Source organism: Electrona antarctica (assembly GCF_951216825.1).
Source record: "Electrona antarctica genome assembly, chromosome: 9".
NCBI classification, from domain to species: domain Eukaryota; kingdom Metazoa; phylum Chordata; class Actinopteri; order Myctophiformes; family Myctophidae; genus Electrona; species Electrona antarctica.
Window position 1 is genome coordinate 21423382 of NC_136790.1, and position 22079 is coordinate 21445460.

Sequence of the window (22079 nt, forward strand, 5' to 3'; positions counted from 1 at the left end):
CGCTTTGGCATGGGGGGTCAGATCAACATATGGAATTAATTCTGTACTGGCCATATATGGAGCATGTCTTGAGTGTACAGGGTTTGATGAGGTCAGATCAACATATGGAATGTCAGAACAAGTCAGCTCCATATATGGAGATATAGCGGGGGCAGTGTCTTGAGTGTACAGGGTTTGATGAGGGCCCAGGTAGGGCCCATTTGAAAATAATTAGACCCCATCTGGAAAACAGTTTCTTGTCATTATAATGCAAACACTACAAAAACACAACAGAGGCAAACCATATAAGAAAAACAACAACATATATTGTTTTATTCCAGTTATAACATTATTAACAAAGTCCAGTGTAGTGGTATGTTCAATACAGCAACAAAAAATACACGCTCAGAATAAATAACAGATGAATCTGGACTGGAAGAGAACAACATTATTTCTCAAGTAACCATTCACTCTCTCCTGTTTTGCACAGAGCTAACGCACAAAATAGCCGAAAGCCAACAGGGTGTGAACACTTTGGCTTTCAAGTGCAAAATAGGGACTTCAGTCAGTGAGTGAGTGAGCAAGAACATAACATCAGAGGCGAGCAATGAAATAGGGCTGTACCCTGTGTCTGAATACACTGTGTAAAGTAAACCATTTTGGGTTTCCAAATATTATGCACCATATTCGTGACGGTATTTGTGGGTGGAGTAGGCCAGCTTCTCCTATGAGGTAAAGCAAAGTTTGAAGATCATGGTCTGCGGCGTGGTGACATCGGCTACAGCCAGCTCCTGTCCATCAGTCAGCCCCAACTCTGCAAAAAAAACAAAGAAAAAAACAACGGTTCACAACAAAAGTGGTTCTCAATTTTTTTTTCATGTAAAGGATGTGAAGATAAGATTTTTATGTTAAAAAAAAAAAAAGTCAAACACTTTCCAAACATTTTCGAATATCAGTGAGCTTGTACTGTTTTTAATAGTATTAATGGATAAAGTGGTTAAAATGATTGTGATGCAATGCAAACTACTTTGCCTCACCCTCCAGCGTTTTGGACAGATTTGGTCGCGTCCTCTGCTCGATTGAAACCACGCTCTGTCAACAAAAGCACACATTACTAGCAACATGTCCAGGGTGTGTACTTGTACATTATGGCTGGGGGATGTACTTGTACATGAAGCCACCTCACGTTACAGAAACAGGAGATAGGCTCCTGCTTTATGGGCCACATGGACTCGGCAAGGTTTACTTACACAGGCCCCTTTTCCACCAAAATAACTTTGGTTCTAGAACTGGTTTCGTTCTTTATTTTTTATGATGGTTTATATCACATCTGCATCTTCCAACCTGAATACCGGTAACTAGTGACATGCCCAATTTCAGGGTAAGAACTAAAAAGTAGTCTTTTTTGGTTACAGTTCCAAACCAAGTTTTAGGGATCTGAACCAATTCATTTGGTTTAAAATTAGGCAGGAAAAGAGAATGGAACCGGTTCAACCCCGGTGGAAAATGGGCCACAGTAAAACCTGCAAAACCACCCCAACAGCTACCATGCAAGGCACAGACTAAGAACGCAGAACACAAAAGCTGATGAAACCAGAGATCATTTACCTGTAAATATAATGTTTTGTTCTTTCCTTCCACTGTTGCGGTAATAGCAGGTGACTTCATTTGTCTGTGAATGTACAATGTATTTAGTTATTGTTGAAGAATGAACCAGAGCAGTTTGCCGATAACCAAATACAATTAATTAAACATTCATTCTCACAATTAATTGGGTTAAAGTGCATCATTATCTTCTACACTATTATAGTTTGGCTGCACGATTATGGCTAAAATTGAAATCCCAATAATGTTTTGCTTAATATTGTAACCACAATTGTTGGTAATACATTTAGGAAAATTATGTTTTTATCATTACTTTTATTTTACATCATGTCTTTGTTGCTCATTGTGCTTATTGGTATGTCTTTGGTCAAATGATTTGTGGCCTCTGTGATTTTCTTGTGCTTCTGTGAGCCTGATGTATACAATGTTTTGTTTTAGCTAGTATATACCATTATAGGAACAGAAGCTTTTCAGAAAACGCTTAGGATTTAGAAGGAATTTCGTTGCTGTTGGGCAGAAAACTCTTATCACATTATTCTTCTAACTTTGTGTGTTTTTTCGTAAATTAATCATAACATAAGTAGCGGTTCCAGGTCTAAATGGGTTTGGGTTAACCCTTGTGTACTGGTGAGGAGACGAGGGCATGGTTGAATTAATTGCTAAGATTCACATTTACATAAAACCAACATTTTAGACTATTTTCAATTAACTGTGCAGCCCTGATCTTCAGTGTGAGATACATTTGTAAACCTCAAACCAACTGTTGAATATGACTTAAGAGTCCAGCTGGGTAGTTACAGCAATAACAAGATAGGTGGGCACCAAGGAAGAGTGGGCACCTTGGTGTTAAATTGGCTATTTTTCCAAAAGATGCTAAAGTAAAGTATACATGATTAGAACATGCTTAAACATTGAAGTTGAAGGATAAAATGAAGTCTGATAATGATGTTCCATGCATGTCTACATCATGTATACTAGACCATTTATCTAATATCTTATTATTTAACATTTTGGAGGTGCCCCTAGTGCACACCTTTCCTGTACCTAGGTTACAGCATATAAATGGTAATATAACCTACAGGGAGATGTTCTCGGTCATGTAATCGAGCACCTCCTGCAGCTTGGAGGATGAAGAGAAGCACAGGTCCAGAGGTACCTGGCTGCAGGCCGAGCAGTTCTCCTGTATCAAAAGAGAATGTTGTGTATCAAGCGCAAAACAGCTGACTTGATGTTATGTTTATGTTTTTTACATACATCACAATCACAGTGGACGAATCAGATGCATTGTTTAGAGCAGTGGTTCTCAAAGTTTAAGACGGGGGGTCCGCATGAAAAACGTTTGAGAACAACATGGTTTAAACAAAGTGTAATAGCACGAGTGCTAATTCCCAACAGCTATCCACAGGAGGCTTTCCTAAATAGAATAACACTTGTCACAAAAGTAGACATTATTACAGCATTATGTTTCCATGGAGACAAACCTTTCGTTCGGCCTCAAACGTGTAGGTGTACAGGCCATCAACGTCATTGAAGACCATGTAGTTGTTGAGAGGAATGTAAGCACTGCAGATATGAAAGATAATGTTGTGAGTGACTGAGCAGTGCATGAATATACAGTTGACTATACATTGACCCTGACATCCCTATTTTGTGGCAAATCTTCCCAAACGTAATTTTTTTTCCCAGTTTCAAAAAGTCAAAAATATTGATTATCTTCGCTAGTGGTCGTACGACAACGTATATGGTCTCTGTCGGGTGGAAGCCTCTAATGTCCAAATGTTACTTTTCAGGATTCAAATTCAAAAACAACAAAAGTGGCAGATCTTGCAGATCTGTTGCTTTTGATACTTTAGTGAGACGCTGTAGTATGATCAAGTAGTAGGGCGTTCATATACGAAAAAACTAGTTAGAATATGATTTCTGCTCGACGGCAACGATATAGGGCTAAATGGTTAATGTCCTCTTGGTGCATTATGGGCTGTGTCCTCCTAGCAAGGCATTTTCTTTCCCTGAGCGCAATGTATGTTTTGAATTGTTTTCACAGGGAGCGCCATATACTGTAATTATCGTATGCTACAAACGGCGGCAGATGACGAGGCGCTCCGAGTGTGTATTCAGCGCTGAGCCATGCGTGCATGTTTGGCATTTCTAGTTAGAAAATGCTCCGCTTTTGTACGCTGCGCTCACTGTCATATCAATTTCATTAATGCAAAATCTCTCCACCCTCGAGTGCTCCCAGATCAGCGTTTTAGAAGAGCACCTTGCATTTTCTGCTGGGGAAAAAGGGGCTTTTGGTGGATACACAGCCATAGGATGGCATGTGAACAGCAGAGCTTCAAACACACCTTGATGCTATTTTGAATACCTCTGTTGCACAAGCAGCTGGAACACAAAGAAAAGAAAAATGAACAGGATTAGGCTGACATTATATTCTGTTTACAGAACATAAGCAGTCTCAAAGCTGCGTGGACAATGGTTAATGTTTACATGGCAGGTAATAAAAGACAGGTGGCCATTACTGTGTAATCATTTACCTGCAATAACTGCATTTGTGGATGCCACAGCTGGGATTATCCTCTTTACAACACCTGCAGAATTTTAAATAAAATAAAGGTGAAATAAATAAATTTTCGCAAAATTCATTCAGATTGCACATTAAAAACCATCAATGAAACATTAATCACTATCAGTACCAATGTACGTTTCAACAGAGGTGACACAGGTACGTTTATTTATTTATTCATTATCAATCATCACAAGCAGAGTAGAGGACACAAATAAACTGCACGTCATGTCCTAAATAAGCATATTTCCCATATTTCCATGATATTTCTTTTCCATGATATTTCTTTTCACCCCGCTGCACGATTACAGGAAGATGTGTAGCAACTGTATTAACAAGACACAGAATCTAATAATGGCACAGCTCCCCCGTGCAATCTGTATGGATAAACTACATATGACAACTAGTAGTTACTAGGAAGCAGAAATGATGTGCCAGTGTGCGTTAATGTGAGCTTAGCAGCATGAGGTGAGACCTGATTGGTGTAGCTCCATCAGCTGAGCTGTGTGGTTCACTGCTACTTTTGTGGCAGACAGAGATTCATAGAGAGAGACCGACAGGCTACTCCCAGACAGTCGCTTCAAGAAGATGCAAGATGCAGTAAGCTGCATCTTGCATCTTCGTCAAGCGACTGTCTGGGAGTACCGACAGAGATACAGACGAACCTCATTCTAGGCAGCTGGCCCCTTCGGTTAACCTGACTCCGCCAGATGGGGCAGCAGAGAGTACACTGGGTTCCCCCCTCCTGCTCCCATCTGGGAACTCTCAGGCAGACTTGATGCCCGGCCACAAAACGGCCTGGCCAATCAGCAGCAGCTTCTAGCAGCTTCTAGCAGCAGCTTCTAGCTTCTAGCTGCTGCTGATTGGCCAGGCCGTTTTGTGGCCGGGCATCAAGTCTGCCTGAGAGTTCCCAGATGGGAGCAGGAGGGGGGAACCCAGTGTACTCTCTCTGCTGCCCCATCTGGCGGAGTCAGGTTACCCTTCGGTGCCACACCGTGAAAAGCTGTTTGGTGTTGTGTAACTTGTGTTGCTGACAGAGGTAGTGTGAGCTCACCCTGGGTGAGTCTGTAGGTGACTGGTGTTGTGTGGCTGACAGAGGTAGTGTGAGTGAGCTCACCCAGGGTGAGTCTGTAGGTGACTCCTGTGATACTGAACTCTGCAGCCCTCTCCAGAGACTTCTGGTACACCCACTGGATGTGCTCTGGGTCATCTCCATCCATTGCCACATCATCTGGTGACACACGCGCACATGCACGCACGCACGCACGCACGCACGCACGCACGCACGCACGCACGCACACACGCACACACGCACACACATACACACACACACACACACACACACATACACACACGCACACACGCACACGCGCACACACACACACACAATTTGTGAAATTCTGGGAAGCCACATAAGTCTGAATAAATTGTTGTTTTATCTAACAAATCCTCATGTTGAGTGAGTATCTACCTCCAAAGGGTTTCTCTTTGGGCCATAGAAGCATGCGGACATACTCAACACAATGTTCGGGCAACCGTGGCATGGAGGCTATGGTGCACATGGGGAAGTTGATCTAAGAGAACAGAGATACATTTCAAAGATGGAACTGATATTCCACATGTATAGTATTGACAGTCTTTGATGACACCTTCACATCACTGGGATTGCCGGCTCCCATCACAATGCTAAGCTACCTGAGGTGGGTAAAGCTCCAGGGTGCAGTCGATGCAGGCGCTCATGCCCGGCAGAATGACTCTTGCATTGCCTTTAAAGCCTTCAGTCCCTCCGTCAATGAAAGGAATGATGGAACTCGGGTCTAGGATACCATCTTCATATACCCGCAGAGACAGCTATGCAGAAAAACACACATATTATTACAAATTATGAAGTCCAATTGCAGTGCATGAGAGAAAGAAAAGGGGAAAAAGAAAAGTAACTCAATCAAAGGCAGCAGTAAACAGAAAGGTTTTTAGTTTTGTTTTTAAAGAAATAAGATATTTGTTCCAGATATGTGGTGCATAAAAACTAAATGTGCTTCCCCACGTTCAATTTTGATTCTAGGGACAGAAAGCAGACCTTTCCCACATGAGTTGAGAGTTCTGGATGGTTCATGATATCACACAAGATCATAAATGTATTTTGGCCCTAAACCATTCAAAGCTTTATAGACCAACAGTAGTAATTGAAATAAATGATTTGACACACAGGGAGCCAGTGTAAGGATTTAAGAACTGGAGTGATATGCTCTAGTTTCTTGGCATTAGTAGTGGCAAGGACTCAAGCAGCAGCATTCTGAATCAACTGCAGTCATCTGATTGATTTGACAGTAGTTAAGTAATGAAGATGAATGTATGTATGCTTTATTGCCTTTTCATTTTTTTGGCAGTAGCTTCTCTTCACCTGACAGTGAGGAGTTTCACTGAAAGTGCGGAAGCACACAGCCAATGGCTCGTACACACTGCACGATATTTGCTCCGATTATGCTGTCGGGGACCATTATTGGCACTCGCCGACAAAACTCCCGATCTGACGCAAGATCGGGCTTTGACCGCCAAGGTTTTGCTCGCTGTGTGTGAAAGGCTCAGCGAGAAGATATAGCGCCGATAAAAGTCGATAGATGATCAGATGATAATATATATAACCTTTATTCCTTGGGTAAATCCCTGTCCTGTGTCTATAAAACCAACTCATTTCACTTGAATAATGTTGATAAAACCGCATCGGAGCAAACTTTTGGACCTTGTGCGCTCTCTCTCTCTCTGTGTGTGTGTGTGTGCGCGCGCGCGCGTGTGTGTGTGCGCGGAGAGAGACGGAGAGTTATTTCATGAAAATCAAGATTTAACGTCATGTCTCGCTGCAGCCCCGTAGGCTACACGCTGCCTGTCACAAACATTTCGCTGTGTAGCCTGGCTATTCCTGTGTGTGTGCATTCCTGTGTGTGGCATGCACGGATCAGAGAGAGAGAGGCGTCTGTGTCGGTCTCACGTGCGTGAGATGTCAATATAATGACAGTCGATTAAAAAAAAAGACTCCTAGTCTCCCCTAGTGTGAAATACATAACGATCTGATGACTCACCGACAACTTTAAAACTCCTACAGTGTGTAGGGGCCACAAGCCAGATGCAAAGCAGAGGAATGGTACCCCAGTCTCGATGGTTTTCCAGACAAAAAGAGGTAACTTACCAGCATACCGTTCAGCCACCTCCGAGCAACTACAGAGTCCAGTCCACAGACAATGATATGGAATTCTAGGTGAAGACAAAGACAAGTAAGCAATGTGAATCTCAATAATAATGACAATGCTTTTATCAGAGACAGGTAACGCAAATAAAAACAATATAATGATGCTTACGTCTGTAAAATGTCTCCTCCATGTCTTGTATTTTCTTAAAATGGCTGTGTAAAGGATTAAGGGAGATTTGATACTTATAGGTGTCGGAGTACATGGAGAATTCAAACTGCAGCTTTTCAGAAATTGGATATCACGATAGCACATAATATACAGAACACAATAAAGATGTTATATTGAATGCTCAGTGAATGCTCACTCAATACTCTGAGTCCGTGGCCTCTAGTTTGAGGGCGGCAAACTGGCGCACTGTGTTTGTAACCACCCAGCACAGTCAATGTTTTCTCCGAGTTGCATGCAGTTGCTGACGACATCTCCTGTCACCAGAGACTTGTGGTGCCAGGATATTACCATAGGAGTACTGTGAGCCAAAACCATAGACGTGGGTGTGTCAGCAATATTCCACTGAAATTGTGCCAGTTTGACTAATACATTATCTCCCATGACTGCCATAACTAATGGGTGGGGAAAGTATTATGTCCGCCTCGTCCCCTTTAATTGGAGAACCATGTAAATTGAATAGAGCACACAAACCCAAATTAAAATGGCAATATGAAATGACAATAAAAGGCAAATGTTCTTGTGGTGGAAGCCAAGGTCCCCTTTCATTAAGCCAACCTTTTAGCCTGTGTTAGCACCAGCTGTACCAGTTCCACTGCTGTGTCACTTACTGCCCTCAATACTAGAGGTCCTTTTCTCCGAGTAATATGTTTAGATTGAGACAATCATCGCAATAGCTTCTATCTAAAAATAGGTCCTGTCTTTCGTCACAATGCACTACGCATTATAATTTAAAAAAGGATACGGGACCACACAACAACCGGGAATTCGACTGTTAATAAAATCAGCCGCTACGTCTGCCTTGGGTCGACCAACATCTTTGGGCCTAGGGAGCGGAAGAAAAGTGAACCAAATATTAACACCAAACTTGAGTGCTTATTAGAATTAATTAATAAATATGAATAATAATGATAAACAATATACATTATTATAAATAATATGAATGATATATGTATAAATGATACCAAAATAATCATCACAACACTTATAAGTGTGAGTGAGCAAAGAAGTAATTGAAACATAGGTACTCACCTGAAAAGAAACTGTCTGTTGAGGTTGGAGACATCAATGGTGTCCATGTCAACCACATGGATCTTACGAAAGCCTGACAAAGCCTGCTCGGTGGCATGACAGCAGGAAATTATAAAGTGTATATAGGCTGTTAGTGCATGGTAACATAACACATGCATAATTCAGATAGACTAGGTAGGGGACTGAAATCACAACACAAGTGTCTGAGTTTCTGTGGATTGATGCTTCGTACCAGGTCTTTGAGAAGCTCACATCCAAGGCCACCCGCACCAACGACTAGAACTTTGCAGACATCCAACAGAAACTGCATTGACTGCTAGGAAAAAAGAAAAGGGGATTTGGCATTATAGCATCATACTTTCTATGGCAAACCACTGCACTGCTTGCATTCAACCTGTTCAGGCTGTGATGTCCCAACATTTGAACTAACTGGGGACCCCCAAAACAATCATATTTGTTATATGATTATATATCATTTGACAATTTGACCAGTTTTTATAGTTTTATAATTTGTTGATTACTTTAGATGCAGTAATGTATGGTCTTTTTCTTTTCTTGTAGGTATTAAAAAGGTCTAAAAGTCCTTACATTGTCACTTCACTGTCATCTGGGGAATGAAATGTTACCTCTGTGTTGGCTTCAAAGTCAGGGTGTGTGAAAGGCCCGGATCGCTCCATAAACCTTTTTACATGGTTCCACCTTCCCTCCCATTCGCTCCGATCTCCAACGCCTCCATCCACCACCATCCTTGAAACACCACATGTTTGATTAGCACATACCACCCCATGACCATCACAACTTATGATTAAGCCATTAAAACCGGGGAAGCATCTGTCATTTTAGATTTATAGCAGCATAACGTTTTTTTTCTGAAAACTCTTAGGATTTAGATTAGAATGGTTCTCAACTGCGAGCTTGTACATCTTTTAACATGTTTGAAAAAATCTTGAAAGTGCCTGAAAATGTTGAATAAGTGGGATTTTCTTTTAATAAACACATCTTCTCTTCTGGGGGGTCCCTGGCACAAAACATTTTCAGGTGGGGGAGAGGGGGGTCTGTGTGGCCAAATACATATTTATGTGAGCTCCATGGCATGAAAAAGTTTGAGAACCACTGAGTTAGAGCAGGGGTAGGCAACCTTAGGCACGGGTGCCAACATTGGCACAGGGGAGGGTGATCACTGGCACACTGGCATACGTGTGTGAGAGAGACGTTTTTATTCTTTTAAAATTATCAGTTATCTTCAAATTACATCCTGCACATAATGGTGCATTCATTCAAACTCCTAACTCATGACTGGGGAGGGATTCTGGGGGATAGGTGGGTTATTATTGCTTGACTTTAATGATCATTACATCCTGATGTGAAAGAAAATATTTCTAAAGGTTATGTGTATCCTATGGACAATCACAATCAGTTGGGAATATTTAATTTTTATGTGGTGTCATAATTATATATGGCACACTGACTATCACAAAAATGAAAACATGGCACTTCATGTGAGAAAGGTTGCAGACCCCTGAGTTAGAGAACCAACAGGACACAGGGACCCCAATGGAAACAAGCCATAGTGCTTTCTTGGGTAACGGTTCAATTCTTTTAGCATTGTATTTGTATTAAACAGTACTTTCTTATATTATAAAGTATAATCAATCAATCAATCAGGACAATATAAGTGGGCGTTCCCTGCTAGGTGTGTGTGGTAAGTAACAGCTGCTCCAACCAGATATACACTAGGTGGTGTATGCTTTTTCTTTCATGACAAGAGGCAATGTTGCATCATTCATGATCAACACAATATTACTAACTATATGGTCCTGTTGTTGGCTAAGTATCGGATGTGATCGATTTGCACATTACCCGGTGACGGGCACTGACGGCTAGCCAAGGTAACTACCTAACCTACCTACCTACCAAGTACCAATGCGTTAATGTTAGCCAGCTAGCTATGCCTTCTAACCTCAAAGCTGAAAGCTCCCGTCGTTACTAATAATCTCTCGCTACTCTGATTATTTTCTAAAATAAAAAGAATGTTCCATCGTGCTCATCAGGGTTATTTATTGACATGGCAAAGCATTTTTCTTGCAGTCAGTCATTCACTGGTTTCTGCAGCAGCGGTACTTACGGCTCGTCCGCCATGTTTCTTGTTACTTTATCAACAAAGCATTTTGCAGACAGAAACCAGCCTCGAGCTACACACATAACAACCAACAGATGGCAGCATCGAGCTGTACAGTGTTCTGGCCCAGAGCCTTAGATATGGTTCTCAACCTGTGGTTACATGATTTATTTTAGGGGGGGGGGGGGGGGGGGGGGGGCTGATGACATTGAAGTGACAATTTAAGGACCTTTTAAGACATTTTAAATACCCAAAGAAAAAAACCATTGCTGCCTACTATAAGAAAGAGGCAAACATTTTGAAAATAGCTGAGGCCTTGTACATCTGCTATTTTCACAGTATTTATCTGTGGAACCAAGTCAAACAAATTGTAATGCCTTAACTCCTACAATTCCATGTGTGTGTGGAGGGGGGGAGGTGTGTGTGGAGGGGGGGAGGTGGGGGTCCCAGTTGAAATATGATTATTTTGGGTGTCCCTAGAGCAACTATGAGTATTTTGGGGGTTCCCCAGCTCAAATATGAATATGATTATTTTGGTGGGTCCCCAGTTCAAATATCATTATTTGGGGGTCCACGTATGAAGGTTGAGAACCACTGGCCTAAGTGGTAGAGTACCAGTAAAATAGCAATTATACATGCATTATAATACTCAGGGGTAGAGTGGCTGGATGGTAACCGCAAGGTTGCCAGCTCGAACCCTTGCTCCCCCAGACTCCAGAGTTAGTGTCGAAGTGTCTTTGAGCAAGACTCCGAACCCCTAATTGATCCTGATGCTGGTTGGTGCCTTGCATGGTCTCCACCGCCATTGGTGTGTGAATGTATGGGTGAATGTAATGCACAATCTATGTAAAGCGCCTTGGATAAAGGCGCTATATAAATGCACCATTTACCACATAGGTTTAATGTTTGTCTTTAGTTCAATGTTTGTTTTGTAAGCACATTGAAAATAAAAGGGAAACTTTACGTCATAACGTGTCATTTACGTCATATTGTCTCTTTATTGTTAATGGCGTTTAATGTTTGTGTTTGCACCGTTTGTTTTACACCATTACATCACCTAATCAACATGAGTTAGACTAGATATATTAGCGCCCCTCACTTCACACGGGTGTGATTTTACCATTATTATGATGGGTCCTCATCTCTCTCTCTAGGTCGTCCAAAGACGAGCCCTCCATCGTCGCTTCCAGTCATCCCGGACTCCATATATCTGTCCAGTTCGTTGGTACTTTGCGCTCCTACGTCGTTCTTGATTATATCCACGTATGTTGGTGTGGGACGTCCTCGGGATCGATGCCCGTGTTTTGGTTCCCACAGCACCAATTTGCTAGCTGGCAGTTCTTGATGTCTTTAATTGGCAGTGTCCTGCTAGTCTCATTCTCTTGGCTGCTATTTTCTGGCTCACCCTTGGTATTCCCTCATACAGAGTCTTGGTAGTAACATATTTACTCTTGCTGATGTTAAGTACTGCACGCAATGTTTAAATGTGTGTACCGTCCATTTCTATGCAACAAGTTTCTGGAGTTTCTGTATTGTTTTAATAGTGGCAAAGAGGACGAAGAGTCTTTTTCAGAGGTCAGTGGTAATGACTGTTTAATCACTCTTGCCCTGTGTAGGATATAATGTGGCTACAGATTAGCAATTATCTATTAAAAAACAGTTAACAACAGGCAAGGAGACAGGGAGAAAATGATCTGTTTCAAGAAGAAAGAGTCCTTGAAAATGGCAATTCATCTTATTTGGCCTGGATGCAGACTCTGATCAATAATTCAGAGAACTATGCAATATCTTTGCATCACTCCTTACAGACATGAACAAAAAAAATGAACAAGAAAACAAAGCCCATAGCCCAGTGTTGGGAAATTAACAATATTATAAGTAATATTACTTGGAGTTCTGCTTTGCATGGCACAAGTCATGAATAAGGCATGAGACCCAGACAGCTACTTCTATTTGGTTTAATGGGTTTACTAGTGAGTACAGCTCCTTTAGTGAGTATCCAATCTACTCTGTGGCCATAATGTGCTAATGGTTCTTGGTGTTTAATCTCTCATCACAGAATGATTAATAAACCCTGGATGTGCCTCGGTGCATCTTAAGAGACATGCCTGTAGGCACATTTAACGTCATTAATCCATCTGTCCACAGTCCACCCACATTGAAAGAAAATGTGGAATATAGTTCTGCAGAGGTCACCAAAAAACTGTACCTACTATATATAAGTTATGCAAATGATATGAACTAGCATGTTACAGTGTGTGTGTGTGTGTGTGTGTGTGTGTGTGTGTGTGTGTGTGTGTGTGTGTGTGTGTGTGTGTGTGTGTGTGTGTGTGTGTGTGTGTGTGTGTGTGTGTGTGTGTGTGTGTGTGCGTGCGCGCGCGTGCGTGCGTGCGTGCGTGCGTGCGTGCGTGCGTGCGTGCGTGCGTGCGTGCGTGCGTGCGTGCAGTAGTACATGGTGCATTTGGGAGACAGATTTAGGGGAGCATGCAGACATCTGTGCATTGTGTATTCATGCAGTGTGAAGCTCTCTCTCTCTCTCTCTCTCTCTGGGTCCAGTGTGAGTGGGGCATCACATTCCCTTCCTTAATCTTAATGAGATTTTTGTTCCGAGTGACAGCCTCTGAAAACTGATGACTAATAATATTAACCCTCGTGATGTCCTTCATAGCTGACTGGCTAGCTCATCTCTGTCCCTTTTTTCTATTTGCTTCTGTCTACCATATTTTTTCATTTGATTTCAATTGAATTATGCCAATATTCCAAACAGCACGGCAGTCTGACATGAATCCCATTAACACTCAGTGCTCAGTGGCCTCGTGGTTATATTATCCAATATCCACCCTGATATTGGAAGGTCCAGGTTCGATTCCCCGGCCAGGGCAGTACTATACAAATTGGACCAATGCTTCCAAGTGTGGGGGTGAGTCCCTGTGATATACTAGCGTGTCCAGGAGATGTACTTGTACATCAAGCCACCTCACGTAGTACAGAGTAGACACAGGAGATGGGCTCAAGCGACATGGCACTGCAAGGCTTAGGGCTGATTCATACTCCTATTTTAGAGCCAAATAAAAGTCGGTCCGGCTCTGTAGAGCCTACAATGTGACGTCATTTGATGTTCGGGGGGGCGGGTACCGCCCTAAAGTCGGCTCTTTGGTGCTACTGAAAAGTTCTGACGAGCCGAAATCATTTCGGCACTACAGCGCCGAAACAGCGGTAAAATAGGAGTATGAATCGGCCCATAGCCTACTTACTGTTTCCCAAACCGCAATCCATGTAAGTGCTTGTCAGGGTGGGGGGTCCCCAGTTCAAATATGATTATTTGGGGGGATGAACAATTTGGGAACCCTTGACTTTGTACAGATGTGTGCATGTTGTGCGCTTGTTAGATTGAAGTATAAAAAGTGCGCTGGTTCGGAGGCATTACATGCCGTGGTGCCGTTTGAGTGTGTGTTTACTCCAAAGTAGGGCAGCTGTCCACTGCCGGTCAAACAACGTCCCCGTACAGACACATTTGTGTATGTTTTATTGAAATGCCATCGATCATTCCCCACACCTTGTGGAGGAGGGACATTGTGAATGTCATCCAGTGCCTTTGAGGTGACCCAACTCACTGCCATCCATCACAGCCAAATGTCATTAATGTATCCATGAAGGGCTTGAATTGACCAGAGCAGACCTGATGACAGCAGGCTATCTGTCATATGACAAAGTGGTCAGACAGAAGAACCTCGGAGACAGTGGTGGAAGAAGTACTCGGATGTTTTACTTAAAGGTGGGGTTAGTGATATGTTTTGGTTTGTTCAGAGCCTCCATGTCTCTCCAGCTCTTTGGTCGACAGAAAACTCTTCAGTTCGGGATACCAATTTGATCCAATCACAAGAGAGAACTCACACAGGAATGGATGCAGGATAAGCAAGTGAAATTGGAAGTGATGACGTCTTAACTCCATAGTTTCACTTTTTTGTGTTATCTTGTAAATGAACGTCCTACTTTACCATACTACAGAGTCACACAAAAGCATTAAGTAGCAGATCCACAAGCTCAACTTGTCGATCTACAATTTCTGAATTTGAATCCTGAACAGTAACAGTTTGGGACATAATGAGGAGATGGAAATGTAAGTGACTGTTCAGATCATTAGCTCAACCACACAGTGTGTATTTTATCCCTATAGAACATTAGCTCAACCACACAGTATGTATTTTATCCCTAGAACATTAGCTCAACCACACAGTGTGTATTTTATCCCTAGATCATTAGCTCAACCACACAGTGTGTATTTTATCCCTATAGAACATTAGCTCAACCACAGTGTGTATTTTATCCCTATAGAACATTAGCTCAACCACACAGTGTGTATTTTATCCCTAGAACACTAGCTCAACCACACAGTGTGTATTTTATATCCGTAGAACATTAGCTCAACCACACAGTATGTATTTTATCCCTATAGAACATTAGCTCAACCACACAGTGTGTATTTTATCCCTAGAACATTAGCTCAACCACACAGTGTGTATTTTATCCCTAGAACATTAGCTCAACCACACAGTGTGTATGTTATCCCTAGAACATTAGCTCAACCACACAGTGTGTATTTTATCCCTATAGAACATTAGCTCAACCACACAGTGTGTATTTTATCCCTATAACATTAGCTCAACCACACAGTGTGTATTTTATCCCTATAGAACATTAGCTCAACCACACAGTGTGTATTTTATCCCTAGAACATTAGCTCAACCACACAGTGTGTATTTTATCCCTATAGAACATTAGCTCAACCACACAGTGTGTATTTTGTCCCTATAGAACATTAGCTCAACCACACAGTGTGTATTTTATCCCTAGAACATTAGCTCAACCACACAGTGTGTATTTTATCCCTATAGAACATTATCTCAACCACACAGTGTGTATTGTATCCCTATAGAACATTAGCTCAACCACACAGTGTGTATTTTGTCCCTATAGAACATTAGCTCAACCACACAGTGTGTATTTTATCCCTAGAACATTAGCTCAACCACACAGTGTGTATTTTATCCCTATAGAACATTATCTCAACCACACAGTATGTATTTTATCCCTAGAACATTAGCTCAACCACACAGTGTGTATTTTATCCCTATAGAACATTAGCTCAACCACACAGTGTGTATTTTATCCCTAGAATATTAGCTCAACCACACAGTATGTATTTTATCCCTATAGAACATTAGCTCAACCACACAGTGTGTATTTTATCCCTATAGAACATTAGCTCAACCACACAGTGTGTATTTTATCCCTATAGAACATTAGCTCAACCACACAGTGTGTATTTTATCCCTATAGAACATTAGCTCAACCACACAGTGTGTATTTTATCCCTATAGAACATTAGCTCAACCACACAGTGTGTATCTTATCCGTAGAACATTAGCTCAACCACACAGTGTGTATCTTATCCGTAGAACATGAGTTGATGCGGACGTCGTCGGTATGCGGCAGGTTCATTTGGCCAGTGGTAGAATAAGTACTACATTTGAAACACTGAAATGTAGAAGCAGTCTGGTAATCAATATTTACTTGAGTAAAAGTACAATTTGGCATATTGGCATCAAAATATACTTAAAATACAACAAGATATGCAGAATGTCCCGTTTCACAAGGTATCAAATGTATGGGCTGAACTGCTGAAGTGGTTAATGTTTGTTTTGTAACAATAATCCAACTACAAACTATCTAGTAACCAAAGTTTTCAAATAATTGAAGTGGAGTAAAAGTAGTTGAAGTACAATATTTGGCTCTGAGATGTTTTGGGGAAGTTCAGTACTTGAGTCAGTGTACTTAGTTTACTGTCCACCACTGCATTTGGCCAATACATTTAATGCCATTTAAACATACAGTTTGCCTTCCATCAGGAGGACTTGTGAAGTGGTGCTGATGGCGATAACCGTGATCTGTCACTGGGATGATGTCCCATGTAGGGCACGGAGCAGCGCTGTCAGCCAGAACGGGGGAGGAGACCGGGGGAGGACACTACACAGTGATGTTGTGTTGACTTGTGGTGAGTGATTGATGACTCTTCATGTTGTACTGCTTTGATTAAGACGCCCGTGATTTATCGGCACTGCTCACAACATCATTAGACTGCCTATATACACTGTTGTATCTCAGATCTGTGTGTGTGTGTGTGTGTGTGTGTGTGTGTGTGTGTGTGTGTGTGTGTGTGTGTGTGTGTGTGTGTGTGTGTGTGTGTGTGTGTGTGTGTGTGTGTGTGTGTGTGTGTGTGTGTGTGTGTGTGTGTGTGTGTGTGTGTGTGTGTGTGTGCGCGCGTGTGCGTGTGCGCATGCGAGCCCACGTGCATGATCTCCATACAGTATTGTGAAGGTATACATCTGAAGGCTTGCCTAATACTCAACATTTTCATTGTATTAAGGCAGGAGGAAGCATCCCTTGTTGCGCGTTAGACACTTATTAAATGATTCTGTATGTGTGATGGATGTGTTTACTTTTAACTGTAATTGCCTGGAGTGTCTTCACTTCATTGTTTTCAGAGAAGCTATGCCCTGTAAATAGATCTTATCTCCTGTGTAAATGCATTGTTGCCTGCTGCACTCAGGTTCAGGTCTGTGGGTTTTTGGTTTGCCTTGGTGTCTTCAGTTTGACAGAGTGGAAGACGCGAAGATAACAGCGAACCCACGGCGAGGGCCTGAGATTCCATCTCTAAAATGTCAATAAACAGCTCATCATAATGGACAAAGACTCAGGCTTTATTTGGCTTGCACGCAGTAATGAGCTGCTCTGTTCTGGAATTAAACATTTCACAGTGTAACAGGAAAATACTTTGGCAACTGTTGTTGTTGGGACTGTCAGTTGACACAAGAGAGAAAGATCTTAGATGTTTCCAGTGATTTCCCATTTTTACCTCTTTCTCAGGTAATATTTCACAATTTGGCCAATGTTTGACAATCGTATAGTTTGTTGATTAAGTGCGTGCGTGTTTGCAGTATAAAATGTTTTACTAAATGTGCAGATAGCCGTATACACTTAATACTGTATGTTTGTTTGTTTACTGTTGAGTGAGAAAACAATGTTGCACATTAAGCCAATCATCTGGGGTCTGGGCACCCCTCCAACGTCACCTGGGGACCACCCTGCCGGTCCCGACCCACAGTCTGAGAACCACTGTTCTAAGAAGCAAGATGTTCAGTAATTAATACTACATCTTCCTGGTGTGTGTGAGGAGTGGGTGGGGCATCACCGCTGGTTTGCACTTTGTACTTCCTGTTTCTGATGGGCTGGGCTGTGCTGCTCGCCACTTCCTGCCTGAGGGGTGGAGGGCTTCGCCGTGACCTTGCCTAGCGTGTTTCTGTTTCCCCGCTGTTGTGTTTAGTCCCCAGACAGGAGCTTTTCTAAGACGTAGGAAAGGCATGAGATGCTGTGGTGTAAAGTAGTAACTAAGTCAATTTACTCAAGTACTGTACTTAAGTACAATTTTGAGATAGTTTTACTTTACCGTAGACATAAACACAATCTAATAACTATAAATGCACCAAGTCGTACGTCTTACGTCTGTAATCCACGTAACTCGAGAGCTGTTCGCCCCACCGACTTCAAATTCGACACACACGTTCCACCCCACCACAGTGCCCGGTGTCGAGTCGGCCGGACACGCGGCTGTCCAGAACCGCCCCAAAAAGGCCTCTGCCCGGGCTCAGTTAGGGGTTAATATTAGAGGTCCACGGAACTGCGAAGTGGAGGACAAAAAGAGACTCCGGGGAAGGATTCCCCGGATGTTGGGTTAGTGGCAGGCCTTACTGGAGCCTATACAGTGTATATTACAAGAACTGCTGGGAGACTGCTGGGCTCCATGAAGTGGCCTGGTCCACGGCCTGGTCCACGGTCACACTCGGCAGTCAGTTGGGGGTTAATATTAGAGGTCCACGGAACTGCGAAGTGGAGGACAAAAAGAGACTCCGGGGAAGGAGTTGGATTAGTGGCAGGCCTTACTGGAGCCTATACGGTGTATATTACAAGCACTGCTGGGAGACAAACCCACACAAACAATGTACAATCATGGTATTTAGCAGACACACAGCACAGGTGCGGGGTTTGGTGGGAGGTTCCCCTTACTCAGTTCTCACCCTTATGACTTTATCGGGTGAGGGAGTACTGGAGACAAGTCTAGCTATAGGCTTTGTCATAGAGAAAGGTTTTCAACCTAGTCTTGAATGTGCAGAGCGTGTCAGCCCCACGGACCGAAGCCGGGAGAAGGTTCCACAGCTGAGGTGCCTGGGACCTAAACGCCCTGCCTCCTATTGTAACTTTTGATATTTTTGGGACAGTAAGCATATTTGCATACTGTAAACGCACTGTTGTTCTATTTGGTTTGTAGGGATCGATGAGTTCTTTGAGATATAGAGCTCCGAAGTCTGACGTCACTTTCAGTAGAGGTCGTCAATCGCCAGGTTCATGTATTTGTTTATTTGCATTGAGATCCCCAAACGGCGATTTTAGGTCGCTTCATATAAGAACTGTGTTTGAAAAATAAACCGACCACCTCGGCGTTTCTGTCAGGGGAGTGGCTGTGCGTCGTTAATGATGTCCATTCATATTTGATACAGCCAGTTTCTAGAGAAAATGGAATTAATGTGACCGCAAAAGCCTTGAAACTACATATGAATGCAATGTCGCTGAGCATATACGTCACGCCCAGCTGTCAACATATTGCGTTCCTGAGATTCCTCGTTGACGTAAGCTCAGCTGGTGGTGACTCGACTCGTACTAACCACGATACATTATATATCAATAAAATAAAAATAAACGTAATTAACGTTCAGTTTCTGTTGTGCGACGGGCTGCGGGCAGAAGCAGCCTACCCGGAAATGTAGTCTCTGGGTTGTTTGGCTCGTTTCTAACGCTTATTTTGTTACTCTTTGGGTATATTTGTACATTTCCACCTTCAGTCGATGCTTCATATCCATATGAGTGAAAAGGCCGGGGTGATCGGTTTATTTTTCCAACACAGTTCTTATATGAGGCGATCTAAAATCCCCCTATGGAGAGTACAATGCTTATAAAACCATACATGAACCTTTGAGCTCACTGCCCTCTACTGGTAGTAGAGGGCAGTGACGTCAGGACTTCGGTGCTCTATTGTGGTGCCTGACCATTGAGAGCTTTGTAGGTGAGGAGAAGAATTTTGAACTCTATTCTGTATTTAACCGGGAGCCAGTGTAGAGAGGCCAGTGAAGGAGTGATATGGTCTCTTCTTCTGGTACCTGTCAGCACACGCGCCGCAGCATTTTGAACTAGCTGTAGGCTTTTCAGAGACTTACTTGGGCAGCCTGACAATAGCGAGTTGCAGTAGTCCCCAAAAAGGCCTCTGCCCGGGCTCTGGACAGGGCCCCTGCCCAGTGTCCATATATGGAGCTGGCTTGTTCTGACATCATTCTGACATCTGCATATTCAATTTTCAATTCAATTCAATTCAATTTTATTAAAGTGTCAAATCACAACAAGTTGTCTCAAGACACTTTACAACCAACAAAGATCCACCCAGAGCAAGCAATATTACGACAATGGTAACGAAAAACTCCCCTTTAGGAAGAAACGTCAGGCAGAACCCGACTCTAGGGTGGGCGGCCATCTGCCTCGACCGTGTCGGGGGAGAGGGTGGGGGGGGTGGGGTAGAGGGGAATAGGAAGAAAGAATAGAAGAGAGATAGACAGGGTGGGCTCCATGGAGGGGCCTGGTCCACATCTGGTCCAGGTCGTGCACTATGAGGCCGGGTCCACGGTCACACTTCTGGTGGGCTCCATGAAGTGGCCTGGTCCACGGTCACACTCGGCAGTCAGTTAGGGGTTAATATTAGAGGTCCACGGAACTGCGAAGTGGAGGACAAAAAGAGACTCCGGGGAAGGATTCCCCGGATGTTGGGTTAGTGGCAGGCCTTACTGGAGCCTATACAGTGTATATTACAAGAACTGCTGGGAGACTGCTGGGCTCCATGAAGTGGCCTGGTCCACGGCCTGGTCCACGGTCACACTCGGCAGTCAGTTGGGGGTTAATATTAGAGGTCCACGGAACTGCGAAGTGGAGGACAAAAAGAGACTCCGGGGAAGGAGTTGGATTAGTGGCAGGCCTTACTGGAGCCTATACGGTGTATATTACAAGCACTGCTGGGAGACAAACCCACACAAACAATGTACAATCATGGTATTTAGCAGACACACAGCACAGGTGCGGGGTTTGGTGGGAGGTTCCCCTTACTCAGTTCTCACCCTTATGACTTTATCGGGTGAGCGAGTACTGGAGACAAGTCTAGCTATAGGCTTTGTCATAGAGAAAGGTTTTCAACCTAGTCTTGAATGTGCAGAGCGTGTCAGCCCCACGGACCGAAGCCGGGAGAAGGTTCCACAGCTGAGGTGCCTGGGACCTAAACGCCCTGCCTCCTATTGTAACTTTTGATATTTTTGGGACAGTAAGCATATTTGCATACTGTAAACGCACTGTTGTTCTATTTGGTTTGTAGGGATCGATGAGTTCTTTGAGATATTGTGGTGCCTGACCATTGAGAGCTTTGTAGGTGAGGAGAAGAATTTTGAACTCTATTCTGTATTTAACCGGGAGCCAGTGTAGAGAGGCCAGTGAAGGAGTGATATGGTCTCTTCTTCTGGTACCTGTCAGCACACGCGCCGCAGCATTTTGAACTAGCTGTAGGCTTTTCAGAGACTTACTTGGGCAGCCTGACAATAGCGAGTTGCAGTAGTCCAGCCTTGAGGTAACAAATGCGTGGACAAGTTTTTCTGCGTCATTTTTGGACAGGATGTGCCTAACCTTTGCAATATTACGCAGGTGAAAAAAGGCAGTCTTTGAGATTTGTTTGATGTGAGATTTGAAGGACATATCTTGATCAAAGATAACTCCCAGATTCTTTACAGTGGCCTTGGAGGCCAAGGTAATGCCATCTAGGGAAAAGTTCTCGTCGGCTAGTTTGTCTCTTAGGGGCTTAGGGCCAATAATGATAACTTCCGTTTTGTCAGAGTTGAGGAGTAGGTAATTACGGGTCATCCAACTCTTTATGTCTTTAAGACATGCTTGAAGTTTGACTAGTTGGTCCGTTTCGTTCGGTTTCATCGATAGATATAGTTGAGTGTCGTCCGCGTAACAGTGGAAATCTATAGAGTGTTCCCTGATGATGTTACCCAGAGGGAGCATATATAAAGAGAAAAGTATTGGTCCAAGCACAGAGCCTTGTGGAACTCCGTATTTGACCTTTTCACGTGTTGAGGATCCGTCATTGACATTAACAAACTGAAATCGGTCAGACAGATAGGACTCGAACCATTTCAGTGCGACATCCTTGATGCCAACCAGG

At 43.1% G+C, this 22079-nt stretch overlaps 1 protein-coding gene across 4 annotated transcripts; it reads right to left on the reverse strand.

Moving 5' to 3' along the window:
* Positions 1 to 285: 285 nt before the first annotated feature.
* uba3 (ubiquitin-like modifier activating enzyme 3) lies at positions 286 to 10730 on the reverse strand. Of its 4 annotated transcripts, none has more exons than XM_079509855.1 (17): positions 10715 to 10730; positions 9216 to 9336; positions 8822 to 8902; positions 8590 to 8672; positions 8303 to 8383; positions 7501 to 7544; positions 7332 to 7396; positions 5843 to 5998; positions 5619 to 5721; positions 5265 to 5378; positions 4119 to 4172; positions 3930 to 3966; positions 3066 to 3147; positions 2664 to 2764; positions 1588 to 1651; positions 1017 to 1071; positions 286 to 793 (listed from the first exon to the last, which is right to left on the reverse strand). In XM_079509855.1, the coding sequence occupies exons 1-17, from the start codon at positions 10726 to 10728 to the stop codon at positions 705 to 707; spliced, it is 1344 nt and encodes a 447-aa protein (XP_079365981.1). In that variant the 5' UTR covers positions 10729 to 10730; the 3' UTR covers positions 286 to 704. The 4 variants fall into 4 exon arrangements, with proteins under 4 accessions (XP_079365981.1, XP_079365978.1, XP_079365979.1 ...); XM_079509852.1 differs by having other exon boundaries at positions 5202 to 5378; XM_079509853.1 differs by lacking the exon at positions 10715 to 10730 and adding an exon at positions 10550 to 10675 and having other exon boundaries at positions 5202 to 5378.
* Between the last annotated feature and the right edge of the window lie 11349 nt (positions 10731 to 22079).